Below are 23787 nucleotides of genomic sequence, written 5' to 3'. Positions count from 1 at the left end.
GCAACCATAAGCCCTCCACAACCATTCAGAAAAGAATGTTTCTATCAGTTTAGCAGAATTTTGGCCAAACACGATGTGTTTTGAAGAAAATATTTGGATGGGCAATTCTAAAGCTGCAATATACAGAGCTAAATTCTCAGCCTCACTCCAAAGGCAGTAATAGAAAAATAATAAATAATAATAAAACCCCGAAGTATTTAGTTATCAGCTCTACAGATACCCACATCTCCTTCCTGAATGGAACAATCAAAATGATCAAAGTAATGGAGAAAAGGAAAACCCTAAAGCTTTCCCTTCTCCAGTAGTACTATCCTTTTTTTCAACATCTTGTATAATTTGAGCCAATACTGCTATATGGAGATAATGCTCCTCTTTCTGAGTCCATTTTAGCAAAGCTTTTCTCTATCACACTAGATCAATAACTCATTGATACATACGCTGCCAGACTTGGTGCAATGTCACGTTCTTCTGCTGCTCCATAATATGGACTGATTTAGCGCACGCAGCTGAAAGCTTTCTGCAACATGATGAATGATTTATAAAACAAATGGGCCATTGTTCTAATAACACAAAAATTATATAGACCCTGGACAACACAGTAACATGAAGTTCCAATACTTTCTGCCACAGTTTTATGGACAACATCCCCTTATGCATTATTTTCCTCAGCACAAAGACTTTGATGGTGCTTGAAGACAAAAAACTCTACATTTAGGTAGTTAGTCCCTAGAAGGGACTTAAAGATACAAGAAGAATGAGAAGAAAGGGACACAAAGAAGGGCAGAAGGGGCAGCGTGACCAAAGAGTAGCCCCTGTGCAAAGTTCCAAAGAGTCTGCCAGAGTGACCCCATCAACTCCAGCCCCCTAAAATTCACTTTAAATATTGTATTTATTATTCTAGCTTTTACTTTTCAAAATCAAAAGAAAGGATGGAAGAAAACACCTCCCATATTTTTGTATGAAACAAGGCCAAAGGAGTGTGGCCTGTCTGCAGGGATCTTCCCAAGGCCAGTAAGATCATACTGAGGCTTCACTCCATTATGAAATATTTTTTACCCTGTCCTCAATAAACTTCCTATGAAAACAAACAAAAATATTATTTTCCCATTTTCTGGTAAGATGCTTTAAAAAAAAAAAAAAGCCCCATGAAGTTGGGATGAACCATCATAGGACAGGAAAGGGACAGACAAAATACCTGTTGCAAAGACCTTAGACATTCACTAAAAGAAACAAATACTACTGTTTTACTAAGAAATATGTAGTAGCTGATGGAAAGAAGCTACTGTGTCTTCAGCCTTTCCCATTAGATAGTACTTTAGTTACGAGGTATTTATCTGCTCTGTTTGAAAAGTATGTGGTTTCCATGATACTATTGAGATTTAGGATGTCATTGAAGTACTGAACTCCAAGCAGGATGCTTCCTGGGAAAGAACTAGCAAGTATATCATCTAAAAGAATATACTGCACATAGAATTCAGTTGCCTCATGAAGAGATAATAGGCAGCTTCAAGTTTAAACTTGAAGTTAGAAAAAGGGTTTTCAGACAGTTTTAAGTAAAAATCGCAATGATGATAAATTCTGTCACATGCATATAAACCTAACTTTTGTCAAAATACGAAGGCTTTTAATGCAGATCATGCTTCATTAAAAATAAAGCACAATCCCACACGGTTTGGAGAAAACATCCAGTATGTCTTGTAATTTATCTTGCAGAATATTCTTTTTCTTTGTTCCAAGCACATAACTATACCTTACACCCAGCTTTCTTGATATCATTTCTTTAACAGCAATATTCTTTTTTTTTTTGTACCACGGCTCAGACTTCAAATTGTTTACATTCCACCAAAGAACAGAAACTACAGACATGACTACAGTATCCAATATAAAGTGAAATTCAAACTTATTCCCAGAGTATGCCGATATGTTTAAATTATCCACAATTAAGGACATTTTTATAAGGAAATTTTAAAATTGGCTAACCTTCCTTGTTTCACTATATTTTGCTCCAAGAGCAAAATATTGTTACTGTGAAAGCTAGACATTGTAATTGGAGACCTTGAATTTTCACATATTGATTTTTATTTGTTTTTTTAATTTGTATTTTTGTTTATTATTACAAAAATATTTACCAAAAAAATGGAAAAAATTTACAGAATTTGTAAATTTTGTATTACCTTGCAATTTATCACAGTGTTGCCATTTCCATTCAAGGTGTAAAAGCTAATTACAATCATGCAATTTCAGCTTGATGTAAAAAGAAATCCAGTGACTTATTGAGTACTTAGAGTTCATGATTTACTAGACAATTTTAATTTTGCTCCAATTACCATATTATTGCTGTTGTAGCAAGGAGTAAGAAGGCCTTGATCAGGACAACTGAAACCTGCTGAATACTGCAGAAAATTCACACACCAGCTCCAGCCCTCCTAAACCATGCAGGGTCTGCACTTTCAGGGAAGGAACTGCAGCATTTGCAGGTCCTTGCCAGGAAAATAAAGGATATTAAGAAATACAGACTCACAGGTATGCAGAAAGCAACTTACATTGGCAACCTGATGAGGTCAGGACAAATTTCCTTTCAGATTAAACATCAGCAGAAGACAATAATTAAAAATGCAATAATCTGTGCAGTGACGATGTATTTTCTGTTTGCATTTATTTCAAAGCTAAGACAGTGGAAAACGCTATAACTCAGTAAGTCCAAATTTTTAGACCTGTTCGGTCATCTTTCTTGAAGAACATGGTGATTTAATAATCAATTTATAGTTAATATGCAGTGCTTCCTTTGCACCTTCCAACAAAAGTAAAATATATAACCAAACACTTAGTGATATGTTCAAAATACAGAATTTAAAAGCAGCACTTTAAAGCTAGATTTCATATTCAGCAATCACTGCTGATAAAAAAATAAGGCATAATTTAAATTCATTAGGTTGTGATACTCTCCAGAGATTTAAAATATACATGTTAAATAAAATATTATGTCTCTATTCAGAATTAAAGCTCTGCTTAAACACACTGAACTAAAGCTCTGCTGAGTCTTATGGTGCTTTTCAGCAAACACAGTAATGACCCTACATCATAAGGATTTTCTGACAAGTGTTAAACATTCATAGTGTACACACTGCCTATTTGTTGGTTTGTTTTTTTTTTTGTTCCCACTTGCTCAATTACAGTGTTTGGTACATGATCTACCACAGCACATTCACAGATCACAAGCAGTATCCTAGGCTATGCAACAGAAAATAGGATACGTGGGATCCTCAGGTTTGCTTCCAATGGGAATTGATTCTTCACTAATGGAGACTTCAAATATAACAGCAAGTTACACATTTACTCCAGGGGTGATCACCTTGGAAAATAACAGATGAGCAACACATGTAGCACTAAGGTCACAGCAGGTCCTGTGGCTAATATAACTTTGGAGGGAACAAAAAACCGTATGCCCACCAAGGAGCCATCATTACACACCTCTCCTCTTTAAGAGTTTAGTAAGAAGTTAGAGAAAGTCAGTATTTCGACTCTGCCTTTTATCCTCTTTTTGTCCCCCAACAATAGGGTGTTTGTTTGTTTGTTTTGTTTGGGTTTTTTTGGTTACACAGATGAAATATTTTACCAGCTAATGGTGTGCAGAAGAACTCATCTTGCCCATCAGGCAAAAATGGGACTTGAAAGTTTGATGTTTTGGAGTTTTGTTATAAAAATATAGTCACTGGTATTACACTCCCCATTGAGTTTTAAGTAACAGTCTCAACACTGTTGGCTTTCCTTCTACAAAAAAAAAAAAAAAAAAAATTTTTGGTTGAAAAAGAAGAACTGGGGGGGATGGGACAGGACGGGACACAGGACAGGATGACACACAACCGAACAAAAAAGCCTGTTCAATATATAGAAGCTGAATTTGATTAAATAAGCTCAAATTTTCACTGAAGACAATTTCATCTGAGAAAACAAAACTGTTTCCCAAGTGCTTTTGAAAAAACGTTTGGAAGCATTTTATTGCTTGCAGTCATTCTTTATCCCATCTTTATTATTTTTAGAATTCCAATTTGAAATATTTTAGAACGCACAGATTTTTTTCCCCTATTAATAAGCATTTTTATGCAGACTAGCCATCTGAGTGACTGAAAGCATTAGCTGATCCTACACTGCATAGACAGTGTTAGTTCAAAGTAACCTTTGTGTTATAGTTGCAAAGTTACCACACCTGAAATCGGAAAGCAAGTATAACAGCTACATGCCAACCTGCACGGATGCAACCAATGGCCAATCTGCATGGATGTTGCCAACAGCAACTAACAAGACTGAATCAGTCTTCATTTTCTGCCCCAGAAGTGACTTAAACTCCTTTGTAAAATCATTCTCATGAGTTAAACTTAGTTAAACTTTGTAGACCCAGAATTGAAAATTTGAAAAGCATTGCTTTTGAGGTAAGATTGGAAAAGTTAGCCTCTAGAAAGGTGTATTGTGTGGAAGAAACAATAAATTTAAATAAACCGTAAAAAGAAGTTACAAAGAAAGCGGTAATGTTTCCATGCTGAACAGAACAAGTAGTAAGAGACTTGAACATCTGATAAAAAGCATTAGACTGGACCTCAGAAAAATCCTTCCAATGTAAAGACAAAAGATCACCCAAATGCCTTGCCTGGGAACATTATAAAGTCTCCAATCTGAGAGGTTTTTCAGAGCAGGTCAGAAAAAGACCTGTCAGAAGTTCACTGCCTTTGCATGACCATGAATGGCATTCTCAGATCCTTTTTGAGCCATGTTTTCTATGATTCTATTAAACATCTACCAAAGGTGACAGAACTCTAAAGAGAAGAAAATTCCTGTTAATGGTGATAACTGAAAATAAGACTAAAAAAGGCATAATAAATGTATACTGTAAGGACGACTTTTTGTTGGCTTTATTCTTCAGGTACACACTGCATGTATTGCTTTTTTATGTCTGTCATCAATTAATTCTAAGCACCAAATTGATTCTAATAATATAATGTTCCCCTTACTGAAACTGCAGATTCAGTATTAATCAGAGATACTTAAGAGAAATGGCTATTAAAATGTCTACTATCACGACGTGTTCTCATAGTGCTGGTCTTCAAAATCCCTCCTCCGGTTCAATGCACATAGACATTTATAATATACACTGTGGCACCAATACCCATGACTTTCAATAAATGCAAAATAAATATAAGAGTTCACGTTTGGACCCTGAAAAAGCCCAAGACACTGGGAAAGGGTCCCATCCTACCCAGAGTGGCCTTAAAGACACCAAAAATATTGAGTGTTTCCGGCTGTGTTTTCATTACTCAATAATTTGTAACTTTTTCTCAAAGCACTTAAATACAAGACCTACAAATCTTGGCAAATCAGAAATGTATTTTATACCAACTAAGAGCTAGCTCTGCTCTTCTTTCTTTTCCTCTTTTCTCTCTATCCCTCTATGCAGGAACATGGTCCTCTATGGTTTACAAATTCAAAGACACCAAAAGCCTTGAGGTTGGGGGTTTTTTTAGTTGAAAGAGGACAAAATAACAAGCTTTTGCCTTTGAATTTCCCAGAGGTCCAATTTTAATTTGAAGGGAAACATGAAAAAAAAGCATGGCAGGAGGAACCTGTAGAGAAATAGGCTAGATATTTAAAAATCATCTGATTCCATCCTGCAAAAAACAAGAACAAAATGTATAACATAACGAAAAACATATCAAACCTCTGGAGCTTGCTTCTATTTTCTGCAAATCGAAGTAAAAAATTTCTCAAATAAGTTCACTCCAAGTCCCCATCCCCCAAAAATTACTACTAATAATTTTTTCCTTTGCCTTCATATTGGAGAACTTTAATATCAAATTTCTGATTTTCAGATCATAAGGCAGTAAAAGATAACAGGACATCACTAAGTCTAATTATCCCAGCTACTGTTCTTCAAGTCACTTCTTTATGCACAAAATTAAGTACACAAAGAGAAGAGGGAAGAATGGATGGCCACACATAACCAAATTTGCAGAAGTCACTTGTAAATGAGATTGCTGTGACTGAGCAGAACAGAGAAGCGCAGGGAAAGAAAAGTGTTGGCAGTTGCAACATTTATCAGTTTGTTTAAAGTAATTATTTAAAATATATATACTAATATAACACACAATGGAAATTTCCAATTTCATTCAACTGTAGTATTCCTATGGAAATCAGTCCAGGACATAATTAAGTACATGTAAGGCCAGTTACGAACATCTAACTTTTAGAAGTGACCAGAATCTTAGTTTCAGATAACAACAAACCCTATTTAGAAGTTATTCTGATAATGACATAGTGAGCTATAAACTATCAAATCATATATATAGTCATACCATGGTCTGAAATACATCTTTCTTGTCCAACAGCCATAACATCACAGGAAATACCATGCATCAGAAATTTGTTTTCTGCAATATTCTATATTTTATGATGTGTTTCTCTATTTTCCCAAGACGCAAAGTCCTTTAAATACTGAAATTCATACACTGAGTGCCTAGCAAGACATTGTAAATATATAAATATATATTTTTAAATACATTAAAATATATAAACATATAAATATCCCTTTGACAACATTCTGCCATAGACAGACACTGTATCTGAAAGATAAGTAATTGCAAAATCTCTGAAAAAAGATAATCTTAATGCATCTTTGTCTCCAAATTGGCTACTGTGGATTGAACTTGCTTGAATAATATCAAGATTTAAGGGAAAAGCCAATTATCCTTCTCCCTTACTTACTGGAATAGTTTCGCCATATAAATCCTCCAAAACTATAATCCCTTCAGACCTCACTTTTTCCCCATCATAGCTGTGCATCTAAATGACATCATAAACCCAAGGTGCCCCATAAGAAAGAGCTGTAAACATCAAGAAAGAATATCTAAAAGGTCTCCAATACTGTTGATCAGAACTCCTTTGTCTTACAAATTTTGAAGAAATTCATAGATAGTTGCTTTTAAAGTTTGAAACATCCGTACTGCTTCCATGAGTTGCAACTTCAGAACAGTTAAAAGAAATAGTGCCTAAAGGCAGTAACATCCCTCTCTGTTCTTTCAACAAGCTTTATGTCAAGCAAAAACGCTTTCCCCAACTGTTTAGTGATAATAATCTCCCGTGACGCCCACTATAATAATTCAGACTGCTAAACAATAATTTTTAGCCATTTTTACTTAATTTTTATATCATCTGTCATTTATAGCAGAGGCTTGCCCTTCAGAAGTAATTCCAGAGATAACCTCTGACTTTTGCATTCCCCTGTCATATATCCTTTATATTTTAATAATGCGATTAACAAGATGTCATTGGCACATCATAACTACCATGAGCACCTTGGAGTTTGACCTCAAAATTTGTATGCTGATTCAAGTAGGAGTCAAGTTATTACTCTCAGCTTCTGACACTAGCCTTCTTCAACAGCGTAATTCTTATAAAAACAGCTTTTTTCGATCTAACAAAGTGGCTGATAATGCAAAAATACAGCCCAAAAAGATGTTTCATTAAAACCTTCTGGAGATACCTCTGAAAACACTTTATACAAATGTGCTTCTAATTAGATGCTATCGGCAGGTTGCTTGAAAAATTCATCCCCATCTGCACCAGGCTAACTTCAAGGAACTTGTTTGAAGTTCAAACCAACCATTCATTCCTAAACATTACAGTAATGGGTACAGAATACAAACTGGATTATTTATCTCTTTAACATAAGTCATCTATGACAGTTTACCTGCCTGTCTAACATTAGATACCTCAGGTTTTGTAACAGTACAGAATCCACACATTTTTGTCTCACTTGCCCTCTTCCCATTTGAGACGGTAGGAAGGGCTTTCTTTGCAGAGCGAGGGACTGAGGAAACAGGTGGTTTTGTTTGTTCTTCTCATTTAGATTTATCTAGAGTACTGGTGGATTAAAGTTTTGGTAGTTAGCATTTTGATATAGTTGGCATTTGTTTCTATTTAAATGACTCAATTGTCCAGAGTTTATTTCTTCTCCTAGCAAGATTTTTTCCAGCAGATCTTCTGGGAGAATGTCTGCAGATAGGATTAGATTGGAAATGCTATTGCTTTCAGTGTACTTAAGACACTGGCAAGGATGAGAATTTAAATGAGAGTTTTCAGATGTCTGCATTACGCACTTCACAAATTCCTTCTTGCCTAAGGGACGCAAGAACAACAACAACAAAACCACTAACTCATTTCCAAGTTAATTTAAAGCAGAGTTTGATGGCAGAATATTTGCATACATTAACTTCAAACCAGATGCAATGTATGCCATCAATATTTGCACCCATACTTTTAAAGGTTTTCTTTTCTACAAATACTTTGTGTGTACTATAGAAGCTACACAATCCTTTTGTCACCGGCAGGTTTTGGAAAACAAGGGGAAAAAAACTAATTCTTAAAAAGTGATGGAATATTCCTTTGCAGGGGAAGAACGTTATTTGTATTTTTCCAATTTTCAGAATATACCTTTCCATCTTGTATTTCGTTTCAGAGAGCGTGTTCTGAGTAATAGCTTTCTGTAGGTCACTTAACTTTATTTTCCCTTAGAACCAGGAAACAGGAGGCAGTTTAGAGGCACTTTCTTCCACTGACAGATCAACTTTCTTCCTGGAAGTTTGTATTTTATATAGAATGGATTTGAGTAATCTCTACCAGTAGAGATGTGCTATACAATCAAGATGCCTTGCTAACCTATAATGATAAGACACAGCTTCAGAAACATGTGTAGGCACAAGAAAAGGTTGAGATAAAAATTTAAGGTTCCACCAGCTTTAAGTGTTCTTGCTAGTGAGACATGAGAATAAATGCTAGTGCAGCATTGCTTCCTAATCTCCCGCTTAGGTGCCAGATCAAGAAATCCAAGAATTATTAGCAGCCTCAAGAAAAAGCTATCTCGGCTGCTGAGCCGGCAACTACATTTCTCACTTCTGTCTACTGAAATTCAAGGTTATAGCCCAACTCTTACTTCAGCCAACCGAAGGGATCTTTCTAAATGCAAAGGGAGCCAAACTCGGTCTCTTTCTCTTCCAGTCCTCCAGAACGAGATGATAGTTTACTTAAAGCTTCCAGAAATATTTTTGTTTCACTCATGCTACTGGTTGCTCTTAGAAATTATACTACTTTTATGTTTGGGAAATAAGTGTGTACACACATAAATGAAAGAATTAACCCTGTTATCTGTGAATTAAAAATGTTTGACTTAAAAAAAAAAAAAAAAGTAGGCAGGGAGACATGCTAAGCCTGTAACTATGTTTTCCCATACTTCATTAACTAAAACTAGATTTACATTAGTCTTTTAATATTGTGTGAGAGAGATGTTAATTCTACAGTTTTCCAGTCCTCTATGCTGACATAAGTTTAAAATATGTAAATTCTCTTAAGCTTCAACATTAACTATGGATACACAGTTTCTCCTTTCTTTTTCCTCCTCAAACTCTTTCAATAATATTAATTTGAACAAGTATTTCAAACAATACGAATTTTATTTTATTTTTTATGGCTATTTGCTTAAATCAAATGAATCACAGGTGAATTAAGTTAAATCAGTGTGTAATTTAAATATCTTGGTGGGCATTCTATGTGTACAGTATTGTGGCTTTTACCTTATTACTCTGACTGGAAATCTTCATCATAACCTGAAGCAGGAGTGTAAATTTCATGACTTCAAAAGACAGAAATCGAACCAGGGAATTAATACTCTCTAGTAGTCAAAGCTTTTCAAAAGGAAGTCTTTAGAAAATCTGGCCTGTTTAAGGTGCTCAGCAGAAAGCAAATAAAACCTGAAATACTATGAATACAGACTATAGCATCTCAATAGAAACTTAAAACTATCACTAAATACAAAGCTTTGTTTTATTCTGGATTTGTTTTCACCATGGAATTAATTTATCCTTCCCCAAATAATAAGAATACTACAAACTTGTTTTCAGAAAATGTTTAAGAGGGATAAATGGGTAATAGACGTTTTGCCAGTGACTGCTCTGGTGCATAGAGCTGCTTGATGGAATGATACTATCTGAACAGCAACAACGGTAATAAACAGCAATTTATTGCAGTACTCAAAAACTTCAGCATGTGCTGAAGGGTGAATTTTTGTAAACACATGAAGGGAAACATCTGTCATGATGTTTGAAATACAGACTGTTACACTGCTGCATTAAAACACTCAGTTTTGCAGATATCTGAAAGTAATTGAACTTTGTAAGACTTTTCAATTTGCATAGATATATTTTTGAAGCTGAAAGTATTTTCTACTGCACAAGTTACAGAAGATTGAAGGCGGCAAGTAACTGCTAAATGCAGTAATCTAGGGGAAAATCTGTAAATAAAAACCACTGAAAATGGAGTGTTGAGACTGTGAAAATTAATCAACAATTAAAGTACTTTGACAAGAAGCTTTCTCAAGAGTCTCTATCTTCTGAATGTTAAATTACAAAAGCATGAATCAGGTGTTATTGAATACAGCCATGTTTAGTGTGCATATCACATATGTCCTTGCAGTATTTCACCAGGGGAGAATGTTAAAATACTCAATTTTTATGTTTAAAAACTATTTGTTATTTATGGAATTCTTATACCATAATATCAGACTTGAAGGATTTTAATTTTAGGGGACTATCAAGAAAAAGAGTATGGATAACTGAGAAAGTACTGTTTTTATGAAGGTGAAGTTTAGTATTTGGACAAAATAATTTAGTTTTGCTTCTGATCAAATCATTCTAATGAAATGAGCTCAAATCTTATGTGTTGATTACAGAAAAATTCAGATGAAATGGTAAAAATCACGTAAGATTAGATAACACCAAAGTTACGATACCTAGGTAACAAGTACGAGTCCTACAGATGTCTTGGGATTTCCACCATTTCATTTTGAAGATTAGAAACCTTTTTTTTTTTTTCCACGGTTCATATCTAAACCAGTTTAAAACGATAAAACAGGTGTGTGACAGCAAAGTCATGCAATGTCTTCCTTTAATCTCAAGGGGCAGGAGCTTGAAAGAAAATGCACAGAAGGGTTTTGGGGGATGTTTTTTGTTTGGTTTTTGGTTTTGTTTGTTTGTTTGTTTTTGCATGAAAGAAACAAAATATCTAAAACTAGACAAGAAAAGCATGAGGTTTTCCAATAAAAAAAGGGAAAAGTAGTCAAATTGCAGATTTGTTACTAATATTGCTTAAAGAAATAAAGGCTTTTACTCATTTGTTGTTTACTAGCACTGTCTCGAGTGCTAGTAAATAACTATGAACATGGCCGAGCTGTTTCTAGCCTTGGGACGTGCAGTCCATGTGAAACTTCTTGGCCAGAATTTCTGCCTCCTGACTTCTTACAGGCCTGAGTTTGGGAAGTATCACAGTCACAAAGCTTTAGGCACACAGGCTATTTCATTTGAGCTCACAGAAACAACCACATTGCTGAAGGCAACCACAAGTTGAAAAGCACTGCTGAAGAAGCAGGTGATAGAATAATAATGCAATGTCATATCTATATTAAAATATAGTTGCTTAACAACAGCTTGGAGCTACCTAGTGTGGTATTTCAAGTTCACCTCAGCTTTTCTAAAGTAAATAGGAAAGTAAAAATGGCAGCATTTCCAGATAATGATGTGTGCAACTATGCAAATATAATCTAGGTATGTGCCACAGCTATGCTCATAAGCCAATAATTTTCACAACAGGAGGTCCATTGATTGACCTTGACACAGAAAGTATCCTAAATTTTAAGCACAGCTTTCTTCCCCCTTTAAACTCTTGTAGCTGTATTTTACATTGTCAGCTTAATGCAATGGACTATTTTTGATGAAACTAACCTTGTAATATTGTCACACCAATGAAATGTTTTATTTACTCAATGCTATTCAACAGTGAATAATTTTCTGGGTTTGCTTTACTTACATGTTGGAAGCACTCTGAGAAAGCGTCACTGAAATACAAGATGGGGTGAACACACAAAATGGAGTAGCTGGTATTTTAAAACACCTAGGTCAGACTGCAAAAGCCTAGATAGCAAGCCACATAACTCAAACGGGGAAATGATCTTATCTTTTTAGATTTTTAACTTATGGTTAAGTGCACGTATCATATGCCATGCTCAGAACTGTTCTAAAGTCCAATCTGTTTGATCCCTTTCTCCTGCTTTTACTGACAGCAAGGGCTATGCCTGGATAACAGTTACTACTGTGCAAAAGACTCACAATTAAACCTCCAGCATATAAACATTTATTCAAATTGGACCTTCATTAAAAGGGAATTCAATCCTTCTGGTCTCTGGACAGATTTTAAACAAAGCTGAGCAATGCTGGTATAAATTTTTCATCAACTAAGTGTAAAAATGGAAATTTTTATGCATAAAAAAATCAAGATCACCAAGCTCAAAATTCATCAGAACAAGAGGAATGCATCAAAACTAGATTCTCCTTTGAAATCTGAAAACTCTGGGACAGTAACCACAGTAGTGTTCTTTTGGATGCGTATGTACAACCTGCTGTAATTTGGATAACCGGGAATGATGTTTGTTTACTGGGCATGTGTGAGTCTACTCTTTCACCCTCCATCATTAGACAACTTATTCAGGTTTTATACTGCTTGCTTCGTGAAGAAGAGATGAAGGACACAAACTAAGGACAAAAGGAATATCTCATCCAACATACTCATATCTATAAAGAGTACATTAGAGTTCATTGCCAATGCCAAGATTTCCAGTGCGTACACAATAGCCTTAATGGCTTCTTTCAGAAGAGAAATTTAACAGTGCAATTCTCTTCTCCCCTCAGACGTTTTAGCCACTCATTCATCCTGTGTTTTCCAGTCCTAAACAGGCAATCAGAAGAAAATGAAGGGACTGAAAAGAAAAAATGTAGGAAGATTCACACCAAAAAAAACCCCAAGCCCAAAAACCCAGAGTTACTTGAGACAGGGTCTTTGAAATAAAATTGTAGAGAGAAAACCTAAACTTTTTAAAGCCCACATTATTTAATATCCAGTTAAATGCCAACATGTCAGTGTTGACTGTGTACTTGATTTGTTTTATGTAAATAACAACGAAAAGCTCCCTGACCATTCAGCTTAAATTCTGAAGGCAGTAACAGGGAAAAAAAATTCAGCATATGGAGAAGCTAAATATGAAGTTTCCCTACTGTTGACCTACCCTATCCTTAAAACCAGCTTGTGTTAAACCATTCACAAAAATAAATACTGAAGTCACACCTTAAAAATAGCAAAAACAACATCCAGTGTATCTTGTTACTTAACCATCCGGGAGAACTCTGCCAGTTTACATCCCCAGGCAAATTTTCACCAAGAGACAGTGAGTAAAATGTAGAAGTTCAAACAAAAATGGCATTGCATAATTTGAAACTATAATAATTTCTATACTTTTTTCCTCCAGTTGTCAACTAAGCTAAAAAAAAAAAAAATATATGTTGAATTCAGGACACATCCTCTGTAGGTGGACAAGAATGGAAGGTGAATACACAAGGCTATTTCAGACCTCCTCACTTATAGCACTCCCAGTGGTCTCCTGCAACATGGCCTCCCTCTTGGCCTTTACCAAGGGTGCATGCTAATCCCACTCTCCACAATTACAGGTCCAAACTAGATAAGGCACATGTCTCTCAAAGCAGAAAAAAGTTATAGAGCCAGTGCTCTACAAGATCCAGCTGCCAATGGCATTACTGACTGCTGGAATGCGACATGTGCTCATCTCCTACTGTCCAACAAGAGTGTGACGAATTTTGTCAACTCTGAAAGGTGCTTGAACTGCCAGTTGAGACTGCACTGACAGTATAGTTCATGAGCATAGAGAAGAGGTCCAGGATGTAACTCAAAGATTTATTAATTGCTATCAAATCTTTTTTTCTCATTTTAACAATCGTTAGCGTATTTGTCCTTAAACACGTACACACAACAAGAACAACTGCACAACAGTTTAAGCATATCATCTGCTAACACTCTTTAAACCTGACAAAGTGGGACGAAAGTTTTTTTGCTACATCAAGGTCTTCTATCTGCAGCTGTTCCACATGGCAAATTCCCATTTCAGTAAATTGGTGCTCTGTTCCCAGAGCAGATGCAAAATCAAACTCCCAATGAGAATACACAATGCAGCCTGATTCTAAGAACAAAGTATCATTTCACTCTCTAAGTCTTCATAATTCTGTATTCAAATGAGTCTTATAATTGCAATGGGAATTCCATAACCCTTTCATTCTCAGGGAAAATTACTTTTTTTTTTTCCTAGTTGGAGGACAAATACAGTACATCAATATTGTATTTTTCTGTATGTGTACATTCTAGCTGTTATTTCAGAGCATGGTTCTAAGCTACAGATAGAAGAAACCTGCACCCCACTCACTACAGCACTGGCCCAGACAAAGAAACATATAGTCTATTACCAACGTAGAGATACAGAATTTGAAGGTCAAATTAAAATTCATTAATGACATACATACCAGTATCATAAAAGTGATTCTGAACAAGCTGCTGCTTGCAGTGTTGAAGGTCCGTACAGAATTAAACAAAGCATTATATTACGTTTAATCACCTTTTAAATATTAAATATTCTCTTGCTATATGAATTTTTATTGCCTTATACATGTCTTTTTGTTTTGCACACTTCAAAGTACCCACTGAAATAAGCAGATGTTTAATTCCCAGAGAATGTGTCAATGATTGAAACTTGTACAAGCAATGCAAATCTGTTACACATAGGAGCTAACAGATTCACAAACGATACCCAAATTTCCCTCTGGAAGAATTACACAAGAGAACGCGATAAAAAAATTTCACTCTGCTGGAAAGAATGAAAACTCAACACTCTGGCTTGTTTAGTTACGAGGAAAAGCTTGGGTGGAAAAGCTTCTAACCATTAGTCAAGACTGTGGCATTAGAATCACAGCAAATAAACAGGAACGTGGCAAAGGCAGACAACAGCAAAGATCTTGAAAGTCAAAACCCCCAAAAAGACATCTCTTGTGAGATATACTCCTGTAGACAGTTAGAAGTTTAATTTCTACAGTTTACTGGAACAGTCTGTTTAAAGAAATTAACTAATAAATTTACCAGACTAATTAGAAATCATTCAGAAAAGCTTAGAATTTAGTTTAGAATTCAGGTATATAAGCATATTAGATATACCTTCTGTATGCCAAATACAGTACCTTAGGAGTAGATTAAAACATCAAAAGTAGAGGTTTTAATTTTTGAACATTTCTGTTTAAAAGGTCATTTGAATAATTGAGTTTTTTTGGGTTTTTTTTTTAATTCTCATCTTTAGGAAGACGTTACAGTGTTCCTTCTGCATATCGCTCCCTTTTACTGGCCACTACATCTAGAATAATTACATTTGGTGATCTGGTTTTCTTTTCTGATATTCTTTTAAATACATTCAACGTTGTCATAGACCAACAGAAATTCAGGAGCATAAAACTGTAGAAGAGCTATATAGCAGGTTCAGATGGCTACTACAGTCCATTTTATCTTTCACTAATTAAACTTGTGAAAACCTAATTCCTAAAACTAACTGAACAACTCTTCCTTTCTCTCCTTGAACAGTGCATACAGCTATTGTCAAAGCTCTACTTTGAGTACCCAAAATAAAGGAACGCTTCTGGTATGCAGAGGAAGATAAGATTTTAATATGTAAAAAACAAAGCAAAACATTAATCCTTAATTATATATATGATTAGAAAATAGAAAGATTTTTCTTATCTATAAAAGTAATTAAAATGTTGCTTTTTGTATTTCCATATCTGTATTTACAAATATTACAGACTAATAAAATAAAAAAAAAAAAATCAACTGTGAGAGATCCAATCAAACTGGAAGCAAATTCCGTTGCTTTATAACATTTTAAGTCTGAATGCTTATTTTTTTTAATGCTGTCTCCCTTGGACAGAAGACTTTTTGCAACTTCTTCGCAAATGACTTACCGGCAGTGTTTATGCGATCCTGTTAAGGTTTCGATCACAAAGCATTCCCCTTCATTGAGACAATATGCAAGATCCTTGTCTTTGCATGGCTTAAAGTGCTCAGACCGCTCAGTGGAATACGTTGTAGTATCTATGGAGAAAACAAAGGAAAGAAATGCTGTAAGGCTAAATACTGAATGTTCTTGAAGTATATCTTAAATAAATTTGATCAAATTGGTCTCAGTAACATCAACTGATCAAGACAGACTAATTAACAGAAAGCAAAAGCACAGGGCAAGCAAACTTCAATGTGACTGCCGTATTATTTCCAATCAAGCTCCTTGAAAAGATTCTCAAAAGGAATCTTCTATTTGGAAATATTAGCAGAAAACCAAACTAGACTGCAGCAAAGTTGAGTGTAATTTCAACCACTTCCGATTTCCAAAGTATCTTTTCTAAAAATGTAAACACACCTATTTGGTATTCTTGAACCAGAACAATAATTTCATATTAATACACAGAAATACAGTTTTAAATACAATACACAACTTTTTTTCCACGAAAAATGAGTAAGATTAGCATATTGGGTTTGCATGGCAAGGTTTTGGTAGCGGGGGGGGCTACAGGGGTGGCTTCTGCAAGAAGCTGCTAGCAGCTTCCACTATGTCCAACAGAGCCAATGCAGCTCCAAGCCGCCCCTGCCGTTGGCCAAGGCTGAGCCCATCAGCAATGGTGGTAGCGCCTCTGGGATAACATAGTTAAGAAGGAAAAAAACCCACCAAAACGAAACAGAAATCAAACTGCGCAACACCAGCAGTGGTCAGGACAGAGGAGTGAGAATATGTGAGAGCAACAACCCTGCAGACACCCAGGTCAGTGAAGAAGGAAGGGAGAAGGTGCTCCAGGTGCCGGAGCAGAGATTCCCCTGCAGCCCATGTGAACACCATGGTGAGGCAGGCTGTCCTCCTGCAGCCCATGGAGGTTAACGGTGGAGCAGATATCCTAAAAGACAGCATCCTGTGGAAAGGACCAGCACTGGAGCAGTTTGTGAAGAACTGCAGCCTGTGGGAAGGACCCATGTTGGAGAAGTTCATGGAGGACTGCCTCCCATAGGAGGGACCCCATGCTGGAGCAGAGGCAATGTGAGGAGTCCTGCCCTTGAGGAGGAAGGAGCGACAGAGACAACGTGTGATGAACTGACCACAATCCCCATTCCCCATCCCCCTGCACTGCTCAGGGGGAAGAGGGAAAGAAAACGGGGAGTAAAGTTGAGCCCGGGAAGAAGGGAGAGGTGGAGGGAAAGGTGTTCTAAGATTTAGTTTTTATTTCCCATTATCCTCCTCTGATTTCATTGGACATAAATTAATTTCCCCAGGTTGAGTCTGTTTTGCCTGTGATGGTAATTGCTGAGCGATCTCCTTGTCCTGATCTCTCCCCACGAGCCTTTCATTATAGTTTCTCTGCCCTGCCCAGCTGAGGAGGGGAGGGACAGAGCAGCTTTGGTAGCCACCTGGTGTCCAGCCAGGGTCAACCCACTGCAAGCAGTTAATATGGTAACAACCTAAAAAACCCTCTTAAAACCCATGACAACAGAAGAAAGAAAAAAAAAAAAAAAAAGCCAAAAACCTAAGGGTGATGCTAATTTGTTTCACCAGTCACAAAAATTGACCGAGAACTTAACACAACCAATGCACTATGGACTGATTCATTTCAGGTACATCATCTGTAGGTTTCTAGAGGTCCGTTGGTACACCCCTGCAACACAATTCAGAAAATCAATTACAGTTTGGACTGTTGGGTATAACTTCGGAATACGTAGTTAGATAATGAGATTTGGAATAGGCTGACAGTTTGTCAGGTTGATCTACCATTTCTGTCTTGTAATATATCTCTTTAACCTTTCCAATCCCGTTGGATTAATCGACAATAAAATGAAATTTTCAGAGGAAGGTATCTGACTGACAGATATTTTTATTTTCTTTACTAAGACAAGGATTTTTCTAATGAAGTGTGATTTTCAAAGTAGACAATGATTTCCATAGAGCCATGGCTCAATCTTCATATACAATCTTAATTCTCAAAGTTTAAATTCCTACCCACTTTGTGGGGGAAAGGACCAGGATCTAATATACTACATATATTAAAATTATAAGAGAACATTTCATTATATACCATACAGACTATCACAAAATATTGTGTTGCCTGCTGTCAAAGGCATGAAGCTGTGCTCAGTGCACATGGAACTTTGCAAACTCAAAATCATGTAAACATATTAACTTGCTTTTTACTTATAACTCAATACAAAGTAAATACCTACTAAGCTAATACCAGAGTTGAAAACTAAACCACGGAAATACAAGATAACTAAGCATGGTTCTGCAAGAAAATTCAGATCATTCAAAAATCTTTCATGGTAACTTTTTTCATTCTTAGTGTATTTTAAATAAAAGTGCTACAAAGTTTCTCTTGTTATCCATACTAAGTGAAGGAAGATTAATAAAATACGTATGGAAATAATACAAACATTTACATCCTAATTTTTGTATACAACACTTTTCTTCCCCCCAAGAGAAAATATTTTAGTTCAAAGTTTTCAGTGGAGAGAAAAAAAAAATCCTAGGAATAAACTCCAACAGCCTCTTCCTTCAAATGTTTATGCAGATACAGAATGAAAGGTCCTGCCATTTTTCCAGTGCAGGCTATATAAAAACTATTATGCTTTGAATGACTGCAAGCAAACCCTGAAGTAAAGCGTATCAAATTGAATTTTGGAAACAATACAAGATGTTTGTAAATGCAAACAGCGACTAACACATCACTATGGACATTTCAAGAATGATCAGGTTTTATGTAACAAAAATATCTCAAGTAGAAAAAAAGGTAGCCCAGTTACCTTTAAAGGTCAATTTTACACAGGAGAACTTAAACGATCATTTAAAATTTGCTTAGGAAAAAAAAAAAACAACACAAAACCACAACGGTAATCAGATATGCTGTTTCTGTCCCTTTTAAATATGGAAACCAGAAGATAATAGTATTTGAAAGCACCTGTGATAATTACAAAAGGTAGCTAAAACTGTTTGATGAGCAGCAACCCAACTTGATATGGCTTCAGAGAACAGAACACTCAGTCGTCAACCTGCTCTGAAGAAACAATCCGTGCAAATACCGTTATGATGGTAGTCGCATTACATAGACCAAAGTAATCTGAGATGTCCCCAAAGGACAATAGCAAAACTAAGGAGACACGCAGAGTCACAAAGCATGTCTTTGAGTTAGTGATGTACTGACTGCTCAGAGCACAGCATTTGAAGTGCAGCATACCCCTCTTCTACCATAAGTAACTCAAAAATACCTTGTCAAGGTCAGCATTTTAAAAGTTTTAGCTTAAATATATTCGTTAGAGGTTTTGTTCTCTTTTATTTTAATCACTTCTCTGTTCGATATTATTCAAGATTGAATCAAGTCCGCAGCAGAAACTTTTGCCAATTCAGCAGTGTCAGAAGAGAGCTAAGACTGAGCACGTGACATTTTATGCTGGCAGAAGTGCCACTGATGATACAGCTACAGCATAGCTTAATTTATTCGAGTACTAATGGAAATTACACAAGTAATTGGACTTCTCTGCTGATATAAAATGTTAACAAACTACGGTGTGCCGTTGCAGCAAGCCAGCCTTCCAGAACTGGAGTTTCTGACATGTCCAGAGGAGTGACATGCTGCTCTGCCCATGCAGAGTGATGTGGGGCTGCAGTCAAAACGCTTCCCTCGAAGCCCCACCTGTTTTATTTACAAACTGGCATAAGCTGTCATACTTCATTTTCTCCACTTGCACGTGATTTCAAGCCTTTCTAACATTGCTTTGAGTTCTGTCTCTGGTCTTTCGAATGAAGCACAACTTATGTTGAAAAGTGCACAATAATTTGTCACTTTTTTGCTTTTTAAATGAATACAGTCTCATAAAGACTGAGGTTTATGTTAGTCTTTTCTGTCCAGGAATTATTTGTGCAAGTCTAACCAGTTTGATGCACATGGAAACGTGTTTATGTACAGCTGATCTCTGGTCTGCAAAGATCAGATGTCTCAGCTACAAAGGTCATTCACTAGCATTCAAAAGCTCAAAAGCTGTGTTACCAATTGATATCCTAGATATCCCTAGAGCTGGTTGGTATTTTCTGATGGATATACTCACATACAGGATATGTGTGTTTTCTGAAAACTTACAATCCTGCTGTTATTTCATCTTGCGCTCATGATGAAACAAACTCCATTAAATATTGAAGAAACAAAATGTAGAAACTTGATCTAAACAGAACTACAGAAAAAAGAAACAATAGAAAACACCGTAGAGACTATATAGCTTTCTTGATTCATTTTCTAATAAATAATAAATCTTATTGTCCGATTCCCCCCTCCCCCTTTTCGGGGGCGGGGGGGGCACTCCTAACCAAGCACTGAATTGGCTTTCCCTTGGTGGAACTGTCCTTCATATCTTCAGAAGCCTGCTAAGTATCCACCATTCTGCTCTGAAGTCTGATTAATTTTTAAATAAGTGATAAAACAGACATTCACAAAATTACTAGTACAGCCCCTTAATTTATTTTCTAGCCTTTGAACATGGCTAACAGACCCAAACATTTATAGATAACAAAAGGGATGCATGCAGATGTCCTTGAATTCAGTACTTAAATGCCAATAATCCATAACCCCTTAAAGTCGTGGGGTTTTTTGTTTGTGGTTTTTTTTATTTTTTTATTGCTAAGTGTCCAAGTGTTTCATGCAAAAGCAGCAGGGGCTATTGATTTCTGCTGGAATCTTTCCAACTAAATTGGAATAAAGAATTTCTAGGCACTTTTGTTCTATTTTTCTCGCCTCACTTTATCAGCAACGCTCTATGTATGACTCCCGTACTCCAAAAATGGATATACCATTCCCAAGTCTCAGATATCACCGTTTAATCAAATGAATAAGAACTCAGTTTACACTTCAAAGGAAGGCTTCAAGATCTTTTATTTAGAAGCATGGAGTTGGCAAAAAAAAATAATGCAGTCATTTGGGAATATTGAAAAAAATTCAGTAGTACGTTTCCAGAGGTTATTTTATTTTGTTAAGGCCTAAAGCTTGGTCTAAAGAAGCGTTAGTGACTTTGTATTCTTGTCTCATTAATAAATCTCATCATATTTATACCGGCACAGAAAGGCTCATTATAGCTAATTTATTGAATGATCTTCAAGGTATAATACAGATACTATAAATACTATCTCCCTCTTCAAGGCTACCAGATTTCTTGTTTCCAGTACTGTGCTCTGATATTAATAAACGTGTACTTGCAAAGGACAAATGCGGGAAAAGAGAGAATGCAAGATTTAAAATATCCTGGGAAACGGCGGCATTCATGGCAGCTGTTTCTGCGCAGACTGCAGTAGCAGCAATCATTCCCACCCATCACATCCATCTCACAGCATTCTGCCTTTAGAAACAGATTTTACTGGGTACATCTCAAATAAAAATAAAGTTTTGCACGCTAGCTTGAAATGATACCCACACTGCACGCACCTCACTGTAAATATTTCTTCCAGACAGACAGCTTTAGCTGCTATAGAGAGTGAAAAAAATGACATACGAGAGAACAAGGGATGAGAAGATCCTGATTAACTTTTCTGAAGTCACTACATAGTGTGGCAACCACTTAATGCATTATCAGGGAGGAGTATTTAAGACACCATATTTGGTTTAATGCCAGAGTTGACATGTGAAAAGGCTTTTTAAAAATACTGCCTATTTTGACCACCATTGGGTATTAACAGCTTCACAGATTTAGCATCAGCGTACGAATTAGCTTTTCCTTTACTTTGTTATCCATTTATCACTAGTCATGTCTCTGAGAACCACTGACTTACTGAGGCATCAAAAACAAGATCCCATTTTTAAATGCACTACAGAAAGTAAGTCAATTACAAACAATTGAACTTCCTCTGACAACATAACTCGTTACCAAAAAAACCCCCAAAACCTTCACAAAAAATCCCTACATTTTTTACAATATATTTTTACATCACTATTGCAGTCTATAAAGAAGGTAACATAAAAGGTCATTTACTAGCATATAGAGAGTTAACTTTTGTGTTCAGTGAAGCCAATGACAAAATATTTACACTGACTTGGTATAACCAGGGGTCCCTGCAGTTCTGACAGGATCACATAGTGCTTCTCTCCTGGTTCTTCTCCAGAATCGTTTATATATTACTTTGTTTACTCACAATACCCTGAATCTTAAAAAAACGTATAACCTAAAATGTTTTTTTCCTGTGGTTCTAGAAGTAAATGAAAGGCGAGTAGGGGGAGAAGATACCAAGCCCTAGCAAGATATTCATTAAGGGAGGAGGAGTGGGAAACTTAATATTACTTGCCAGCATTTGTTATGATTTAGACTTAGCTGATGGTAACTCTTTCGTAAGTTGTTGATATTTGTAGAGTAAACATTCAAGAGATACTCGTTTTTAATGCAAACCAGAAATCTTCCTTTGTCAGTGCTAACTGAGCACTAGTTGGCAGTAGCCATGGGAGGCTGCTGGGTCAATTGAATTTTAAAAGTCTAGCAATAAATTATGAGCAGAAACCTAAAGATATCTAGACATTAAAACTGCAATTTTTAAAATATTAACAGGGTTCTTTTTCTAAACTTACTTGAACTGCTTGCATGCATTTACCTATTATTAAAAACAAAAACTTAATGAAAATATGAAAAATATTTTATTGCCTATACAGAGACAGTTTTGTATTAACTAGCAATTGAGTTCTGAATGCTGATTATTCAAGCAGCTACGCCTTAGCCATTTCATGCCAGACAAAAGTTTACTTAATCCAACAACACTTAAAAGGATTTGATTGCATTGTGATATAAAGCAAAATTGTGCTATAGATATGGGAATAGCTCGAGCTTTTCTATTATCCTTCAGATTCAAATGAACAAATCTGTGTAATTTAACGACACACTGATAAAGCAGCAGATGCATCAAAACATTGTCATTTACACTAGTTAGTTTCCCAGCCAGACTGCAGAGGTAGCCGAAATTGTTATCGGCAAGAGATGGTCCGAATGTTTTTCCTTTGTGTTTAATTCAGAAGATTACACAAGAAAGCTCATGTGATATTAAGGGAAGAAGCACATTCCCGTGAAACATTTCTCTAAGGGTACACCCAACCACATCCTTGAACAGACTGCTCTTCTCCCCCTGTCAGCAGAGCACAGCATCACGTCTACAGCTGCATAGAGACAACAGCTCAAGCTCCAGAAATGCACAAGAAATTAAAGAGAGACAGCCATGTCTCCAAAAATCAGCACACACACCCTGTCAGTGACTCCAAAATTAATTCTTAACGTGTGACCTTGTTCCAGAAATAAATGTTGCTCACATTTTCCAAATGCTTTATCAGTTTGAAGTCACAATATACAAGTACTAACCCGTATCTTGGAAAATGTATTAAAGGATTTTCAAACTACTAGTGCATTATTAGCAAAATATCATGTGCTATCAGAGAACCGTTTGCTGCAAAATTTACATATTAAAGTATCTCTTTGCTTTCATAACTTAAAAAACCCAAACCAAGCAACCACTATTTCTAAAAACAAGGTACAAAAAAAAAAAAAATGCCCACTTAATGGTATCTTACAGTTGAAACTCAAAAGCAGAAAAGCACTTCAGAATGTATTATCTGATGACATCTGTCAGAACTAAACCCTGAATACCAATCAAATTCATCTATATATATGTGCAGAAATATATAATCGGTGAAAGCTGAACAAATGGGGGATGAGTCAGGAGAGAGCCCTGTGAGATACAAAAGGGCAGGGTTTCCACAAGTTCAA

At 36.0% G+C, this 23787-nt stretch overlaps 1 protein-coding gene across 1 annotated transcript in view; it reads right to left on the bottom strand.

Annotated features, from left to right (window-relative positions):
* Positions 1–17788, bottom strand: part of NRG3 (neuregulin 3) — a 244431-nt gene extending 226643 nt beyond the window's left edge. The window contains exons 1-2 of the mRNA XM_009888979.1: positions 17701–17788; positions 15939–16068 (exon numbers count right to left, since the gene is read on the bottom strand). Coding sequence (XP_009887281.1) covers positions 15939–16068; positions 17701–17788 — 218 coding nt within the window. The remainder of the gene's footprint in view (positions 1–15938; positions 16069–17700) is intronic.
* Between the last annotated feature and the right edge of the window lie 5999 nt (positions 17789–23787).

This window comes from Charadrius vociferus, unplaced genomic scaffold (assembly GCF_000708025.1).
Source record: "Charadrius vociferus isolate BGI_N301 unplaced genomic scaffold, ASM70802v2 scaffold637, whole genome shotgun sequence".
NCBI classification, from domain to species: Eukaryota; Metazoa; Chordata; class Aves; order Charadriiformes; family Charadriidae; genus Charadrius; species Charadrius vociferus.
This window is presented reverse-complemented; position numbering and strand designations above follow the sequence as displayed.